Genomic DNA, 13,943 nt, shown 5'->3' with positions numbered 1-13,943 from the left:
AGTGGACTGATGATCCACGGGCAGATGAGGAGTTCGTCAATGCCAAATACTTTCATTATTTTGTTTGTTTGTTTACAATATGGACACTCTGCAATAATTTAAAAGTTTATTTTATTCTCAAACCTAATTTGTATTTATTTTATTCCAAACAGAAGTGTTTATTTATTATTCTGAAAGCTCGAAACAGTGCCAATAGTTCAGTGATATTTTGTTAAATTACAATGTGGAGACTCTGCAATAATTTAACAGAAGTGCTTATTTTTCACTTGAAATTTTTTTGTGGTCATTTTTATTAAGATTTTATTTTTTATCGGCAGAGAATAAAATAAAACCTGTCTTCCAATTCATTGCATTTGTGTGTGTGTGTGTGTGTGTGGTAGAAGTATCGGTTTTTGTACTCTGTATCGGCAAGTACTCAGATCCAAGTATCGGTATCGTATCGGTTTGTAAAAATTGGTATCGTTGCAGTCCCAGTGTCAAGATTGTGTGTCTTAGTATCCCCCTCGATGTCTTTCCTGTTTTATTTTAACAGTCGTGTGTTCAGTTTTGCTTCCCCAGTTATGTCTATTTGTTGCAGCTGTGTACCCATGTGTTTCCACTTTTGTTGGGTTGTCATCCTCTATGTTCTGAGTCTCAGGTTTTTCATGTGTCTTATGTTTCTTATGTTTAGTTTCACCTTGTTTGTTAGCAGTGTCTTGGTCTCTTTTTCCCTTGTATTTGCATCTTTACTCAGCCACAATAAAACAACTCCCTTGTCTCCATGCGTCTGCTTTTGGGTCCTCACCACTCTTCGCTCCACACAATCATGACACATTTGGCTATTAGGATGTTAAGGATGTTTTTAATGTAATGTACCGGTGTCCATGGGGTGTAGTTTTTGTAGTGTTTGAATATAATTTACCTTTTGAGTTTGCACAAAGATCACATCAGATAATATCACATGATCATATGCTCTCAGAAGTTCAGAATTGTCTGTTTTTATCTTCTGCTGTTCACAAATGTAAGCACTTCTGTGCTTGATGGCTTTCACATAGTCTACAGTGCCTGGTGATGTCTTCTGAATATCACGAGGAACATTAGATTTTGTTTTATTTTTTTGTTCATATAAGAACAAAGACTACTCCAGCTGTTATGGGGCAAAGTGTGTGTGGGGGGTACAACATAGACAGGTCACACAGATCCATGAGTAGAAAGAAATTCCAGAAATCGAGTGTTTCGAGCAGTCTGAAGCCTCAACCTAATTATTTAACGTTTTGGCTATGTTTAGCATGAACATACACCATTGTAATAGTGTATGTGGCATAGCAGCATAACTGGACACTTACAGAATGAAATTTCCTTTCCAGAGATAAGGAAGTTGAACTGCACAACTTGAAAACCTTGCTAAAAGAAAGGGGTTTTTCTTTAGAATATAATATATTCTAATAATAGGCATGTATATATAAACATATACATGCCTAATATCTACTACTACTTGTATTGCATTTATATGAATAAGAACATGTATGGATTTTTTTTAACTAGTTTCATCCCTGATGTAATGATGCATCTCTGACATATATTCTGTTACTTGTGGCAATTTATTCTGTCTCAATTTAAATTTTTAATTATTTGGTTATTTGTTATACTATTTACCAAAGTAAAGCAACTTGATTTATGTTAATAAAACTCTTGTACTATCTGTGTGCATCACAATACAACATCTGTCTATGTTTAGGCTCCAGTCAGGTGAGATGAAATGAATATACAGGGTGCACATCATAACAAAATATCAAATTTAATGTGTTACAAAAGTAAAAAAAAAAAAAAAAGAAAAAAAAAAAAAAAGATTAAATTAAATAAAAAAACAAAAACAAAGTGTAAGATGATATTAGTTTGTATCACAGAGCATTTAACTGCATGGTATGTTGTGTATTCAAAATACTTATATAATAAATAAATATTTACATATTGGATGATTTTTCTGTTTGTTGGTTGTTGTTGTTGTTGTTGTTGTTGTTGTTTTGTTTTGATGAGGAGGGGTTTTCTACGTGCTGTATTTCACTGTTACCAAAACTGGGTTTGACTGGCAAAAAATAGAAACACATGTTTTGATTCTGTTGCTAAATATTGCTGCCAAAATGCACACAGCTGTTAAAAGTGAGACGATGCATGTGTACACTTGTGCACTCTGGCTCAATATGATTCTTAAACGGTAGAAGCTTAAATGTATAAATGTTTTAAGACTGCTTTTGTGCTTTTCTTTCCTTGACTGCATATTTCCAGTCCACGTTGTTCAAAGATATTTTAGACACATGAAAACTGATCTGCTGCGCCAACATTTTTATGCGCATGACTAGAACACTAAATCCTGCATGCTATCCTTTCTCCAGGCAGACCAAAGTACCTCACAAGTTTAATAACCATGTTGCGTAATGCTGTGTGGTCTCTGGGACGATGGGAGCTGATTGCACTCAATCATAATGAGTTCCTGGAAAATAGATTTGTCGCGACAAATTATTCTTCAAGGGAAATATCCATTGCCCTGCGTTGTTTTGTTTCTCCAGTCTGACAGATAATCAGCTTGTCGTTAATGAGACTGGAATTTCATTTTAGATGACACCTGTGAAATTCTCTCTTTCCTCAAAGAGGAGCTGACAGCCGGCTAAGACTGCTAGAAAATATGATCCTTCTCTAGTCGTATGTTCCTGGTGTAAATCGTAGTTAAGATGACAAGTACAGTCCTCCTGTGAAATCGCAAAAAGGAAAGCAGGCAAATCAAAGTAGGAGGGAAAAAAAACACAGTGAGTCATCAGTAACACTGTGAATAATCATGTATATTAAAGCCACCTCAAATAGGCGGATGTCACTCTGAAAAAAAGCTGTACAGGTTGTAGTACGTGGGTGCCTCAGCCAACATTCGCTGTCATCATGACCTTTTCACCCCAGCCACCTACAGCATATGTGCACAACACACAGACACACCCATCCTCCCACGGCCACTTATAAGCACTCATCTCAAAACAAAGCAGCCAAGTAAAATGCAACTTTATCCCCACATGCATCCTCCATCTATCACGGATTATTTGTCCTGTATGATTTTCGAAGCATACTGACATTTTGTTCCTGTCATTTTTAGTGGTAGCTGCACTAAACCACACTTTGCCTTTAGAGACGGATGTGCACTCTAACCTGATGATCCATGCCCTGATTCCCAGAGGCTAAATGTTTGTGTGTGTCTATGTCTGTGTGTGTGTGTATGTGTGTAGAGGGTCTGCTGACTTCGACAGCTGGCTTCCTCCAATAGGCAGTCAGCGAGTACATCCGCCTAATGATATCACTACTGCTTGTTGATGTGAAAGGTGCAGAGGGAGCGATAGAGAGGAACAGGAGGACGAGACGAGGTAAACACACAACACATATATATATTAGTTAGTATCCATTCACAAACCCCTGTGACTTGCTGTGCAATATTTCAGATCTGTCTCAAAGGAAGAGGATATCACGACAACACATGCATTTAAATCAGCTATAATTAATATAGCACTAATCTATAAAGTGACAATACGAAAGCACTGCAATCTGCTCAGCGCCAAAAAACAGATGGATACTGTAACTAGTGATATTTCTCTCAGGAGTTAGCTAGAATCCAAAAACAGAGCAAAAATGACAGTAAATATTGGATTATGTTCATCAGCAGTTCCACAACCCAGCTTCAGTTGAATCATGTTCCTGTCACACAGCTGCCGTTTGCATAAATAAGCAACTAAAAGGGTTGCCATATCAATTTACAGGGCAATATGTTGGTTTTGTTTTGACCTTCCCACATGTCAGTAATTCCCAGTTTAGAAATTTAATTAATGTTTATGTTAAGCAAAATGACTTTAGTTACACAGGATTGTGTATCTATTAATATTAGCTCATACCAGCATGCTGGTCACACCACATCAGTGTATATATACTGTATATATGTTACTATAGCAGTATGCACACTGTCCATATACACCAGCAACAGTATGCAGTATTTATAAAAATCAATATTATGTTAATTATAAGAAGAAGCAAAAAAAAAAAAAAATAGCATGGTTCAGTTCAATTTAATTCAATTTTATTTATATAGGGCCAAATCACAACAATAGGTGCTTTATACTGCAAGGTATAAACTCAACAATACAATATAGAGAAAACTCCAACAATCAAACAACCCCCTATGAGCAAGCACTTGGAGATAGTGGAAAGGAAAAACTCACTTTTAACAGGAAGAAACCCGAACCAGGCTCAGGGAGGGGCGGCCATCTGCTGGGACTAGTTGGGGCCGAGAGGAGGAATGAGATGGTAAATTTCACTTTTGTAAGGATACAAAACATCTAAACTTCCTAAATAAGTTCAGTTTAGTTTTAACTTGATGTTTAATCTTATGAGTTGGCTACTCTTTCTTGACGATGGATATTTCACAACAAATATCAATGTGAAGAGCTTGTGTTCTCAACCTGCAACCTCACAGGAAGTAGAAGCACTTAAATCAGGCTCTGGGGAATCAATGAAAAACTCTCTGCTCTGGGTATTGTAAAAAAGTAACAACAAACATGTTGATTTAGGTCATAGTTTGTGACTGGCATTAATTAGGACACAGCACTCCAAGAGAATTTATTACAAATAGACTGACAGCAAAAGCTTGGCTTTCCTGTCCATTTCGAAACAAGTGAGCAGATTTTGAGAAGACTTGACTTTGATGTATTAGTTCAGTAAACTTTATTGACACCCATCTCTGTTGGTAAAGTTTTCTTTTCTTTTCTACAACATAACAAAATCTCCCAGACAATTTCTCCTCACATTCAAAATGAGCATGGAGTATCAGCACGACTGCAAACATGTCTGTCCAGTGGGAGCTCACCCCCTGTGTTTATATGTGCTGCAAATACTCTTGCACATTCTCACACACATGCACTGCCTTTTTCTCACAGACTCACCACACTTATACATGTTGTAAACGTGCAGAGAAACACTCCCCCGGCTAAATATAAGTGTACATCAGGCTGTGTTGGATAAGGTGGATACACAGTTAGAAAAACTCCCAAAAGACCATTTAGCTTTCTGAGGACTGTGCTGCTCAACTGCCTTCCTGACTTTCAAAAGGAATCCATTTACTCCTCCTCTGCGGGGAAAAGCTATGCACTCTGTATTCGATGCACAGATTATAGTTACTCAATTGTTTTTTTTTCACCCGCTCTTCGAAGTCTGGTGGAGGGAAGACGGTGAAGAGAGAGAGAGAGAGCAAAAGAGAGATGAACCAGTCAATCAGGATCTGGTTTGACAGGCTGCGTGTCTTTATTTAATGACACATACTGTGGTAGCACAAGACAGCAAATGAACCGTTACTTCTTATCATCCAAAACGAACTCTGAAATCTAAAGCCCCACTAGACAGACTTGGGATGGGAAAAAAAGATTAGTTTAATTTAATTTGACATCTTCCCAAAAAGAAAGTCTAGCATCTTATCACAATCTTTGTTAATTCAAAGAGCAAAAGAACATTTGCACATGTTCTGTTCAGGCTCATTAAGAGCTAAGCTCTTTGTTAATCTCTTGCAAAGGTCAGATTCAACAGACCTGCATATTTGCACTTTTCTGTTGGAGTATCCAATTCACTGTACAAGAAGGTTTTCACACCCTTACACGGGTGGCATGTGGGACCGCTTTATTTTCTCCTTTGGAAACTCTTCCTTAACCCGTGATCATTTTCTGAGAACAAATTCAGACGTTTTCTTTTGTTCGTGCTGCCTTTGTGCCTTTTTTATTACACGCCTCTAGTGTGTTTTGTGTGAAGTAAACACACAGTAACACTCTGTAAATTATAACATGTCATCACCAGTCTGAAGTTTTATATGGCTCCTTGAGACTCCTTCAGGAAATGGCCTTTATTTACTCTTTAAAAGGGTCTGCATTTTTTCCCACACCGCCATCATCATCATTATCTTAACCGTCATCGTCATCAACATCATATCATAAAAAAATGCACAATACTGTATCCATAACAACAAAAACTAGAGACAAATATTCAGACAGATCATTTTGTACAATACACGTTCAAAAAAATACAATACATATCATGGACTTCACTGTGTTTGTTTCTTTTATAAAAATACAAAGAGCAGTTACAATAAAACATGTTCTCGCTGTGGTGTTCGGTACTTTAAGCCTCTTTTTTGTGTGAACTTGGTCAATGTTGAGGCTGTGGGTGGCAGACGTTTCGAAAAGATGCTGCAAGACATGAGAGAAGTTAGCCTTCGGTTCTTTCTGTTGTATTTCATAGAATGTTTCTTAACCCAAACAACAATCTTTCTGAAATCTTACCACATATTTGTGTTGCTCAAACCTAGAAAAGCATAAAAGAAAATGAGATTTTCTGCCAGAAAGTTCTAAAGGCAAACTTTTCCCACTGGTGCACAGGAAGCTCATCCTGGCAAAGCTTTTCCAAGCAGTAACACCTAGAGCAAACTGGTGATCCATGCACAAAGATCAATGTCTTTTACAATTTATGTACAGGATGGCAAAAAAGAATGCATGTACAAGATCAAGTCCATCATACATATCTCCTAGTGTCCCTCCTGCACAGAATCTTTTTGAATGACCTCCGGAAGTCGTTGTTGAAGATGGTGTAAATGATGGGGTTCAGTGCACTGTTGCAATAGCCGAACCAGAAGAAAAACTTGAACAGTTTTTCAGGGACACAGCAGGACAGACACAGTGTCTTTAGCATGTATGTAAAGAAAAAGGGAAACCAGCAGATCACAAATGCTCCAATGACCACTGCCAGGACGAAAGTGAAGCGTTTCTCTCGGTTCTGACGGCCTTTCCAGCGGCTGCCTTTGGTGCTCGGCTCGCGCTTTCTGACATCATCTTCCCCTGGTTTGATTTGACTCAGTTTGGGTTTCCCCTTGGTCGATTTTTTTTTAATTGAGCATGGATTGTTCATATGATGATCAGAGGAGGATGAGTCCTCAATGTCCACCCCGTTGGCCTCACCTTTCTCATCCTCTGCACCATCGCCTCGTTTCACTTCCTCCTTCAGTTTGATGACCTGTTCGCCATTCAGCTTGTCATGATCCTCATCATCCCCCATGCCGTTCTGCTTCTGGTTGGAAGCAGCGACGGTGGCAGCCTTTGGCAGATCCTTTCGCTTTCTGTCTCCGGGTGGTGCTCGCGTCCTCTTTTTGGCAATCTGGTAGATCCGAATATAGACCAGAACCATGATGATGCAAGGGAGGAAGAAAGACCCAATGCAGGAGGAGATGACATACCATTTCTCATCATTGATCCTACACGAAGGTTTAGTAACATTAGTAAAACTGTTATTATTGTTATAATCATTTTCAGTATTCTTGTCTTTCTTCATGGTGATTAGAGGTGGGAAGGATATAACTGCTGCAATAACCCACACAATGAAGATGATGCATTTGATGCGACGCGGTGTCCTTTTCAGGTTGTACTCGATGGCCTGGGTGATGGACCAGTAGCGGTCTAAGCTGATAGCACAAAGGTGGGCAATGGAGGCAGTGCAGAAGAGAACATCAAGTGCAAGATAGATCTCACACCACACTCCACCGAAGTACCAGTATCCCATGAGCTCATTGGCCAAGGAGAAAGGCATCACAAGGGTAGCCACTAAAATGTCTGCTGATGCCAGAGACACCAAGAATAAGTTCTGGGGAGCCCGCAGGGCCCGGCTTGTAAACACAGCTATGACCACCAGGACATTACCAAACACTATCAACAGGATCATGATCGCCACCAGCACTGTGAGTGGCAGGGCAATCTGGAGGGTGTAAACTTTCATGTCTGTCTGGTTGGTCTCCATAGCACACTCCATTGGAGCAGGTTGACCCACTGCCTATCTGAGTTCACCTGAGGTTAACAAATATCATCCACCAGGAAGGACAGAGCTTGTAGCTCACAGCAGGGATGAGGAAAGGAAGCAAATGAATCACTCCTCTGGGGCTTTCCTCAGCTTTTTCTCTTTCATTGTGCACTGCCTCCTCCAAGAATTAGCCCTTATTATTTATAAGGCTGACAGTTCATCTGAAAATATGAGGCAACACAAAGAAACAAACATCAGATCCTTCAGTGCTAACAATTCTGTTCTCACTTAACTATGACATGACTTATGTACTAATATCACTTGTCTGAGACATTAGGTGAGCACTTGAACCTGAGTAACACTGAGAAAAGAGCGTAAAAAAAGAGCGGAGCAGCCTTACCTGAGATGAAGGGCAGTGGCACAACGTGTCCAGTGCATGAGAGGCACAGGCATTAAAAAACTGTCAGTGGGTAACTTCTTCAGGCAGACCGTTTGAAAGAAAAGAGGCTCCATGTGGCGGATGAAGCGTTTCCTCTGCGTCTCCTCTCTCTCTCCTCACACAATGATCTCTGTGCTGCATCTAGTTGTGCTCAGTAGCGGACCTAATAGAGCGCTAATCACGTTATCCCGGGCGCTGCCGTGCTTCTGTCTGCGTGTGGAGTTTCTCTCCTCAGTGTTAACCAGTGCGCCACTCCCTCTCTTTATATTCCGCACGCTGCAAAAAGTGTCCCCATCACCGGGCCACTGTGCTTCCGCGGAGTGTCAACACTGGCGTTTTGCCATGACATGTTTATCTGGCAACATATCGCACACAAAATACGGTCTGCAAGCTTAGTGCAACGGGGAGGTATTAAATGAGGCGGAGATGGAAAAGAAATGAAATGAAAAGAAAACTTGTGCAACTTCTGAACGAAATAACAGGTATATCTGGATCATGCGATGTTGTTACATTTTTGTTTAATTTAATTTGTTCCCCACTGCTCCAGGTGTTTGACATGATGCCTCGTGATCCTGATTTTTAAAACGAAAAAACAGCCAGAGTAAATCGATACTAAAGGCGGAAATTACTGCAAGAGAAAGAACGCTTTTTTGTAGCAAAGTTATGGAGGTTTTAATTCAGTTCATTGAGTAAGAAACCACATTTTGCAGTTCAAAAAGATACTATTGAAAGCGTAAAGTACAGGCCGTGTTGGGACAGATATTTTTTGCAGTGCAGCTGCTAGACTCTGTTGCTAAGCAGCTGCCATGGACACACCATGTGGATATCAGAGAAGCATTTTATTACCCACCAAACCTAATTTATTTGGCCACCTTTCACACTCCACGTAGAACACACAAGGGAGTCCCCAAACTTTTTCGAGAGCGGACCTCTGACTGACTCACAGACCTGTTTGCCTGAAGGATACGTATAACAAAGTGGCCAATGGTAGCAGAGGCTCAGGCAGATGTAGAATATTAGCTCTGTATTCCCAACAGAATCTGAAAAAAAGGCAACCTCTTTTATAAGGAGTCCTCTCTGTGTGTGTGTTTCTCTGTGGCCACTTATTGAAGCAAATTCGGTGATTAGCAGAATGTTTTTTTCTATTGGCACAGACGATCTTATCAGTATCTTGTGATATAAACAGATTGCTGCCAAGTAATATTTTTCTTCAAACATGCAGGTGGTTTTCTTCTTCAGTGTAATCTCATGTTGGCTGCTGACTTATAGGGCATTAAAAGTGGAAAGCTAAAAATTAAATTAAAATGGTTCAAATTAAATAAATATCAAACATATTTTTGCCTTTCTATTTATTTTCTAATGTGTCCTATGTGACTGTCTTGCCATGTAATGAGAAAAAGTTGTATAGTGGGAAATGTATCACAATACAAGCCTATAGGAGTCACTGTGCAATCCTCTTTGCAAGACAAATCCTGCAAAGTGCCTTACAACAAAATGCTAAAAACAAAATAATAAAAAGTTTCCCAGTGACCTGAAAAAAACCTGCCCAAATATTCCTTTTCAGCATTCTGACATCGTGACAAACCTTATCTCTCAACCTCCTAATTAACAGTCACTCCGAGTCCCACCCAAACACTCAGATATTTGACTATAACTATGAATAGAAACCCTTTGTCTCTTTACATGTCATGAACTCTGTTCAGTAGTTCACTTGATGTTTGAATTCAAATATTTAACTTCACCTGATGCTTGCATTACTCTGCCCAGTCCAGTTTACTTAGACTATATTTACCTGTCATATGATACATGCATTGCGTCCATAGACTAAGGATGTGGCAGGTAATCACACAAAAGCTGCAACAATTTAACACTAAAAAACATATTTATCAGTATGAAAAAAGGATAAACACTGGATCTTTACTGAACTTTAAAATAAACCAACAGTACGCAGAAGCCGGAAAATGTTTTTCATAAATCTAAAACAGCAAGGGAACATTAAAAAAGAGAGCAATAAAGAGTCAGTTTTAAGTATTACTTAAGTTTACTAGAAAGTAGTTGTTTTCCTAACTCTGACACATACAGTGTGGGCAGTATTCCTCTGACATTAGATCAAAAATCTCACAAGACTTCGCAAACCCCACAAATGCTAATCCCCTCTTTTTATGTATACAATTTATAGCTGGAGAAGCCTGCGCTTTTGTTTGGTTTGGACACTTTTAGCATTTCTTTAGATTTCATCCACTGGGGGATTCATTATGGTCCAAACTCCCAGAGTCTTCTCAGAAAGGCTTTCTTACCACAGAAACTGTGCTGAACGCATTGTTTGTGTTCCACTAAAAAAAAAAATCGCTCTAGCAGGGTGACTCGAAGGAGGGAAATCTCGAAGAGCTGCGGGAGGACACAGAGTACCCTGCTTATCATCGGTGTGTGCCGGGCGCGCTCAGAATGCAGGAGTCAGCAGACACACTGAAAAAAGTGTCATGATAATCCTGACTTCAGTTGTGCTCGTCTCTCACAAACAAACTAAAGCTGCAACCGTTAACGGCGACTTCACTGGGTTTAACACCCTGTTGCAGAGAGGCTAAAACTACAGCTCTAATTATGAACCAACCATATTTTAGTTTGCAATTTTAGCTAATAATACACTGATTTTTACAGTCACTTGCTTACATGTAGTGTCTAATTTTCTGATGTTTTTTCCGGGGATCTTTTATTTTCTATTCACCGTTAATTTGATGATTTTGATCACGGAAACAGAAGTGTGTCTTTGACCCTGTTCACTCCAAAGCAGGAGCAACAAGATGTGGAAGAGAAAATTGACATGGTTTTAGTCAGAAACGTGTAACCCAATAGCTTAATGGATTATTAGAAATTCTGGTTGCTCTGTGATTGTCTTCTGTTGAAGCCATAAACCACAAACTATCCGATAAATGTGCGGAAAGCTTTTAACGGGAAGTCAGTGAATATTCAAAGTGCCCACCTGCGAATCGCTGCTCACAGGCAGGATCCACAAAAAAGCCTGACAATCCAACTCTTATCTGTCCTGGCTGGTGAAATGATAGCAGCCGTACAGGGAACTGGCTGACTGTTTTGGGGGTAAACATTGTCTCGTGGCGCCGGCTGATGCATGAGGGCGCGCACAAAGCGCAAGGATACAGTGACACCTGTCGTCTCCAGCAAGAGCCTCCCAGCTCCGGGAACCAGCTCCGTGGGAAAAAAGATATTTATGGACAACACAGACGATGAGGAAGTGGAGGAGGTCAATGAGCTCAGTGTTTTTTTCCCCCCAAGTTTATGATTTCCTTTGCTAAAGACAGATATGTGGGCGAAAGCACTCTCCCACAGTACATACTTGAGCGTAACTAGACGAGACGATGAACTCGGTTGATCGGGTTGATTTTCAGATGGTGGTGGTAGCTCCATGGTGACATCATGTGAGTATTATTATAGATTTATTTCAAAAGATGAAATGAAGACAAGAAAAAAGAAGAAAACCCCGTTTCGAGCTTAAGTTAGAAAATAATTTCATCTTCCCAGCAGGGGGCGGTGTTGCACTGGACTGATGACACCGATACAGATTCAGGCCGTTAGAGAGACTGTGATTACTTGAAAAACAAACAAACAAACAAACATTGTGTAAAATGCACCTGCTGCTCTTTTACCATCTTTCGTTACACATTATGTAGCATAAATAAAACCGTATTAACCCCAAAGGCAAGGTGAAAATAGCCAGTCTGAAAGTGAATTATAGATAGATGGTGAGAACATCTGTGGCAATGCTGCATATCATCATCCTGACAAGTGAGAAATGCTGGATGCAGACAAACCGCGGGCAATACTTAAGATTAGAGCAACTTATTTCTTAACGTTATCATCAGTGGCGTTTGCAGCTGTATTCTCTGCACAGGTGACTAATGAATCACATCAGCACTTCCAAGATGAGCTGTGAATGAGAACAGGCTCAGCTCTGGCACAGGTCAGCAGCGATGCAAAACAAACAGGAAACGTGTTGTGTAGTGAGTGCTGAAATTGTCCCCGGGGGTGACAAACAAAGACTGCTTCCACTGCTTAAGTGGAACCAGTGGAAAAACATTTGTTTATTTATTTCATTTAGAACATTAGAAGAGTGTACTTTTATTACAAATTAATAAATAGATTTTTCTTTCTTTGTATTTTTAGACTGATTGCATTTTGGGCTACAATAAAGCTTAATGATTTGTTATTGAAGAAACTACTAGCTCTTACAAAAGTTTCTTGTCAAGGCAAAGTCCCACACCACCAGTGATGAAGCCCCAGTGCATGTCCCACTAATAGGGATGGGTATTGATAAGATTTTCACAATTCCGATTCCATTTTCGATTCTGTTTAACGATTCGATTCTTTATCGATTCTCTTATCGATTATTTTTTCAAAAAAAAAAGGAGAACACTAAGGTCAATTAGCTTAGATCTTTGTTTTATATCTTCTCTTTGAACAAGATAGAAATTTAGGAATAACATGGCCTTACAAACCCAACAGTGAGATCTTAAGAGATCCAGCCTACGGCTCTTCAATGGGGTGTCACAGGGTCCCCAGGAAAAAAAAATTGTAAATGTAAAATAATAAAATAAATATTCTTCTGTAGCAATAACAAAGTATAACATAAATTATTCTGTAGCAATTACACAAGAATATCCAATAATGTCCCTGCCTACAATTAAACACATTCACTTACCGAAAATCGGGGGCATCTGCTGTGGCAAATGGGTTCAAGCCTTTTACCACAGACTTAGTCACCGCGCAGGCCAGACGAATATTCGTCTGGCCTGAATGGAGACGCTACCGGTAGACTGCAGCGACAACTGCCAGCATCTGAGCCAGCCAGACTCTGTCTGTCTCTCTCATCATGATCACCTAAATGCACAGTAATGGCAGGTTTTGTAATAAGGCAGATCGCGCTAACATAATATGCACTGTTAGTTGATTATTTACCTGCCGCATTAACAGGAGAGGAAGTGCAAACGTTACCGCTGCTGCTGGATTGAGGTTCACGAGTCCGGAGCGGAATTAAAAACATGACATTCATTTAAGGTTATCGCGTGTTTTGTGAGCAAATGCTTTTGCATATTCGTAGTGTTTCCTCCCTTAAATGAAATATCTACTTTGCAAGTATTGCAAGTTGCCCTGTTGTCATCCGTTCTCGTAAAGTATAACCAAACTTTTTAGCGTTTGAACCGCCATGTTTCCTGCCAGGTAAATGACGCTCCGCAACGTGGTGACGTCATTTGGGGCGACTGGAATCGATAAGGGAATCGTTTGCAAAAATGGCAAACAATTCCAAGGAATTGAAACAGTGGGAACCGGTTCTCAACAAGAACCGGTTTTCGATACCCATCCCTACCCACTAACTAGAACTGTTTCTCTGTACAGCTGCTTGCTGTTGCCACATTTTAACAGCGCAACCACCTCTTAAAATTGCCACTGTGGTTACATAAGAAAAAGATTTTTTGTGTTTATTTGGTTGGTTTCTGCTATTTTAGAAATTATTGATATTGTGTTTTAAAGGTGAGTATAGTTGTGGCTGTTTTGTAAGTTTTGATTTTCAGAGCATGATGATTGATGACGATTAAGCACGATGAGTTTTTACTAGCACTTTCTTTTAATAAATCATTTGGATGTTTTGGATTTG

General features: G+C 39.7%; 1 protein-coding gene across 1 annotated transcript; it reads right to left on the bottom strand.

Moving 5' to 3' along the window:
* Positions 1 to 272: 272 nt before the first annotated feature.
* adra2a (adrenoceptor alpha 2A) lies at positions 273 to 13,046 on the bottom strand. The gene is made up of 2 exons (XM_085161540.1): positions 8,237 to 13,046; positions 273 to 8,057 (listed from the first exon to the last, which is right to left on the bottom strand). The coding sequence occupies exon 2, from the start codon at positions 7,846 to 7,848 to the stop codon at positions 6,562 to 6,564; it is 1,287 nt and encodes a 428-aa protein (XP_085017666.1). The 5' UTR covers positions 7,849 to 8,057; positions 8,237 to 13,046; the 3' UTR covers positions 273 to 6,561.
* Between the last annotated feature and the right edge of the window lie 897 nt (positions 13,047 to 13,943).

The sequence above is a fragment of the Neolamprologus multifasciatus genome, chromosome 6 (assembly GCF_963576455.1).
Source record: "Neolamprologus multifasciatus chromosome 6, fNeoMul1.2, whole genome shotgun sequence".
NCBI lineage: Eukaryota > Metazoa > Chordata > Actinopteri > Cichliformes > Cichlidae > Neolamprologus > Neolamprologus multifasciatus.
This window is presented reverse-complemented; position numbering and strand designations above follow the sequence as displayed.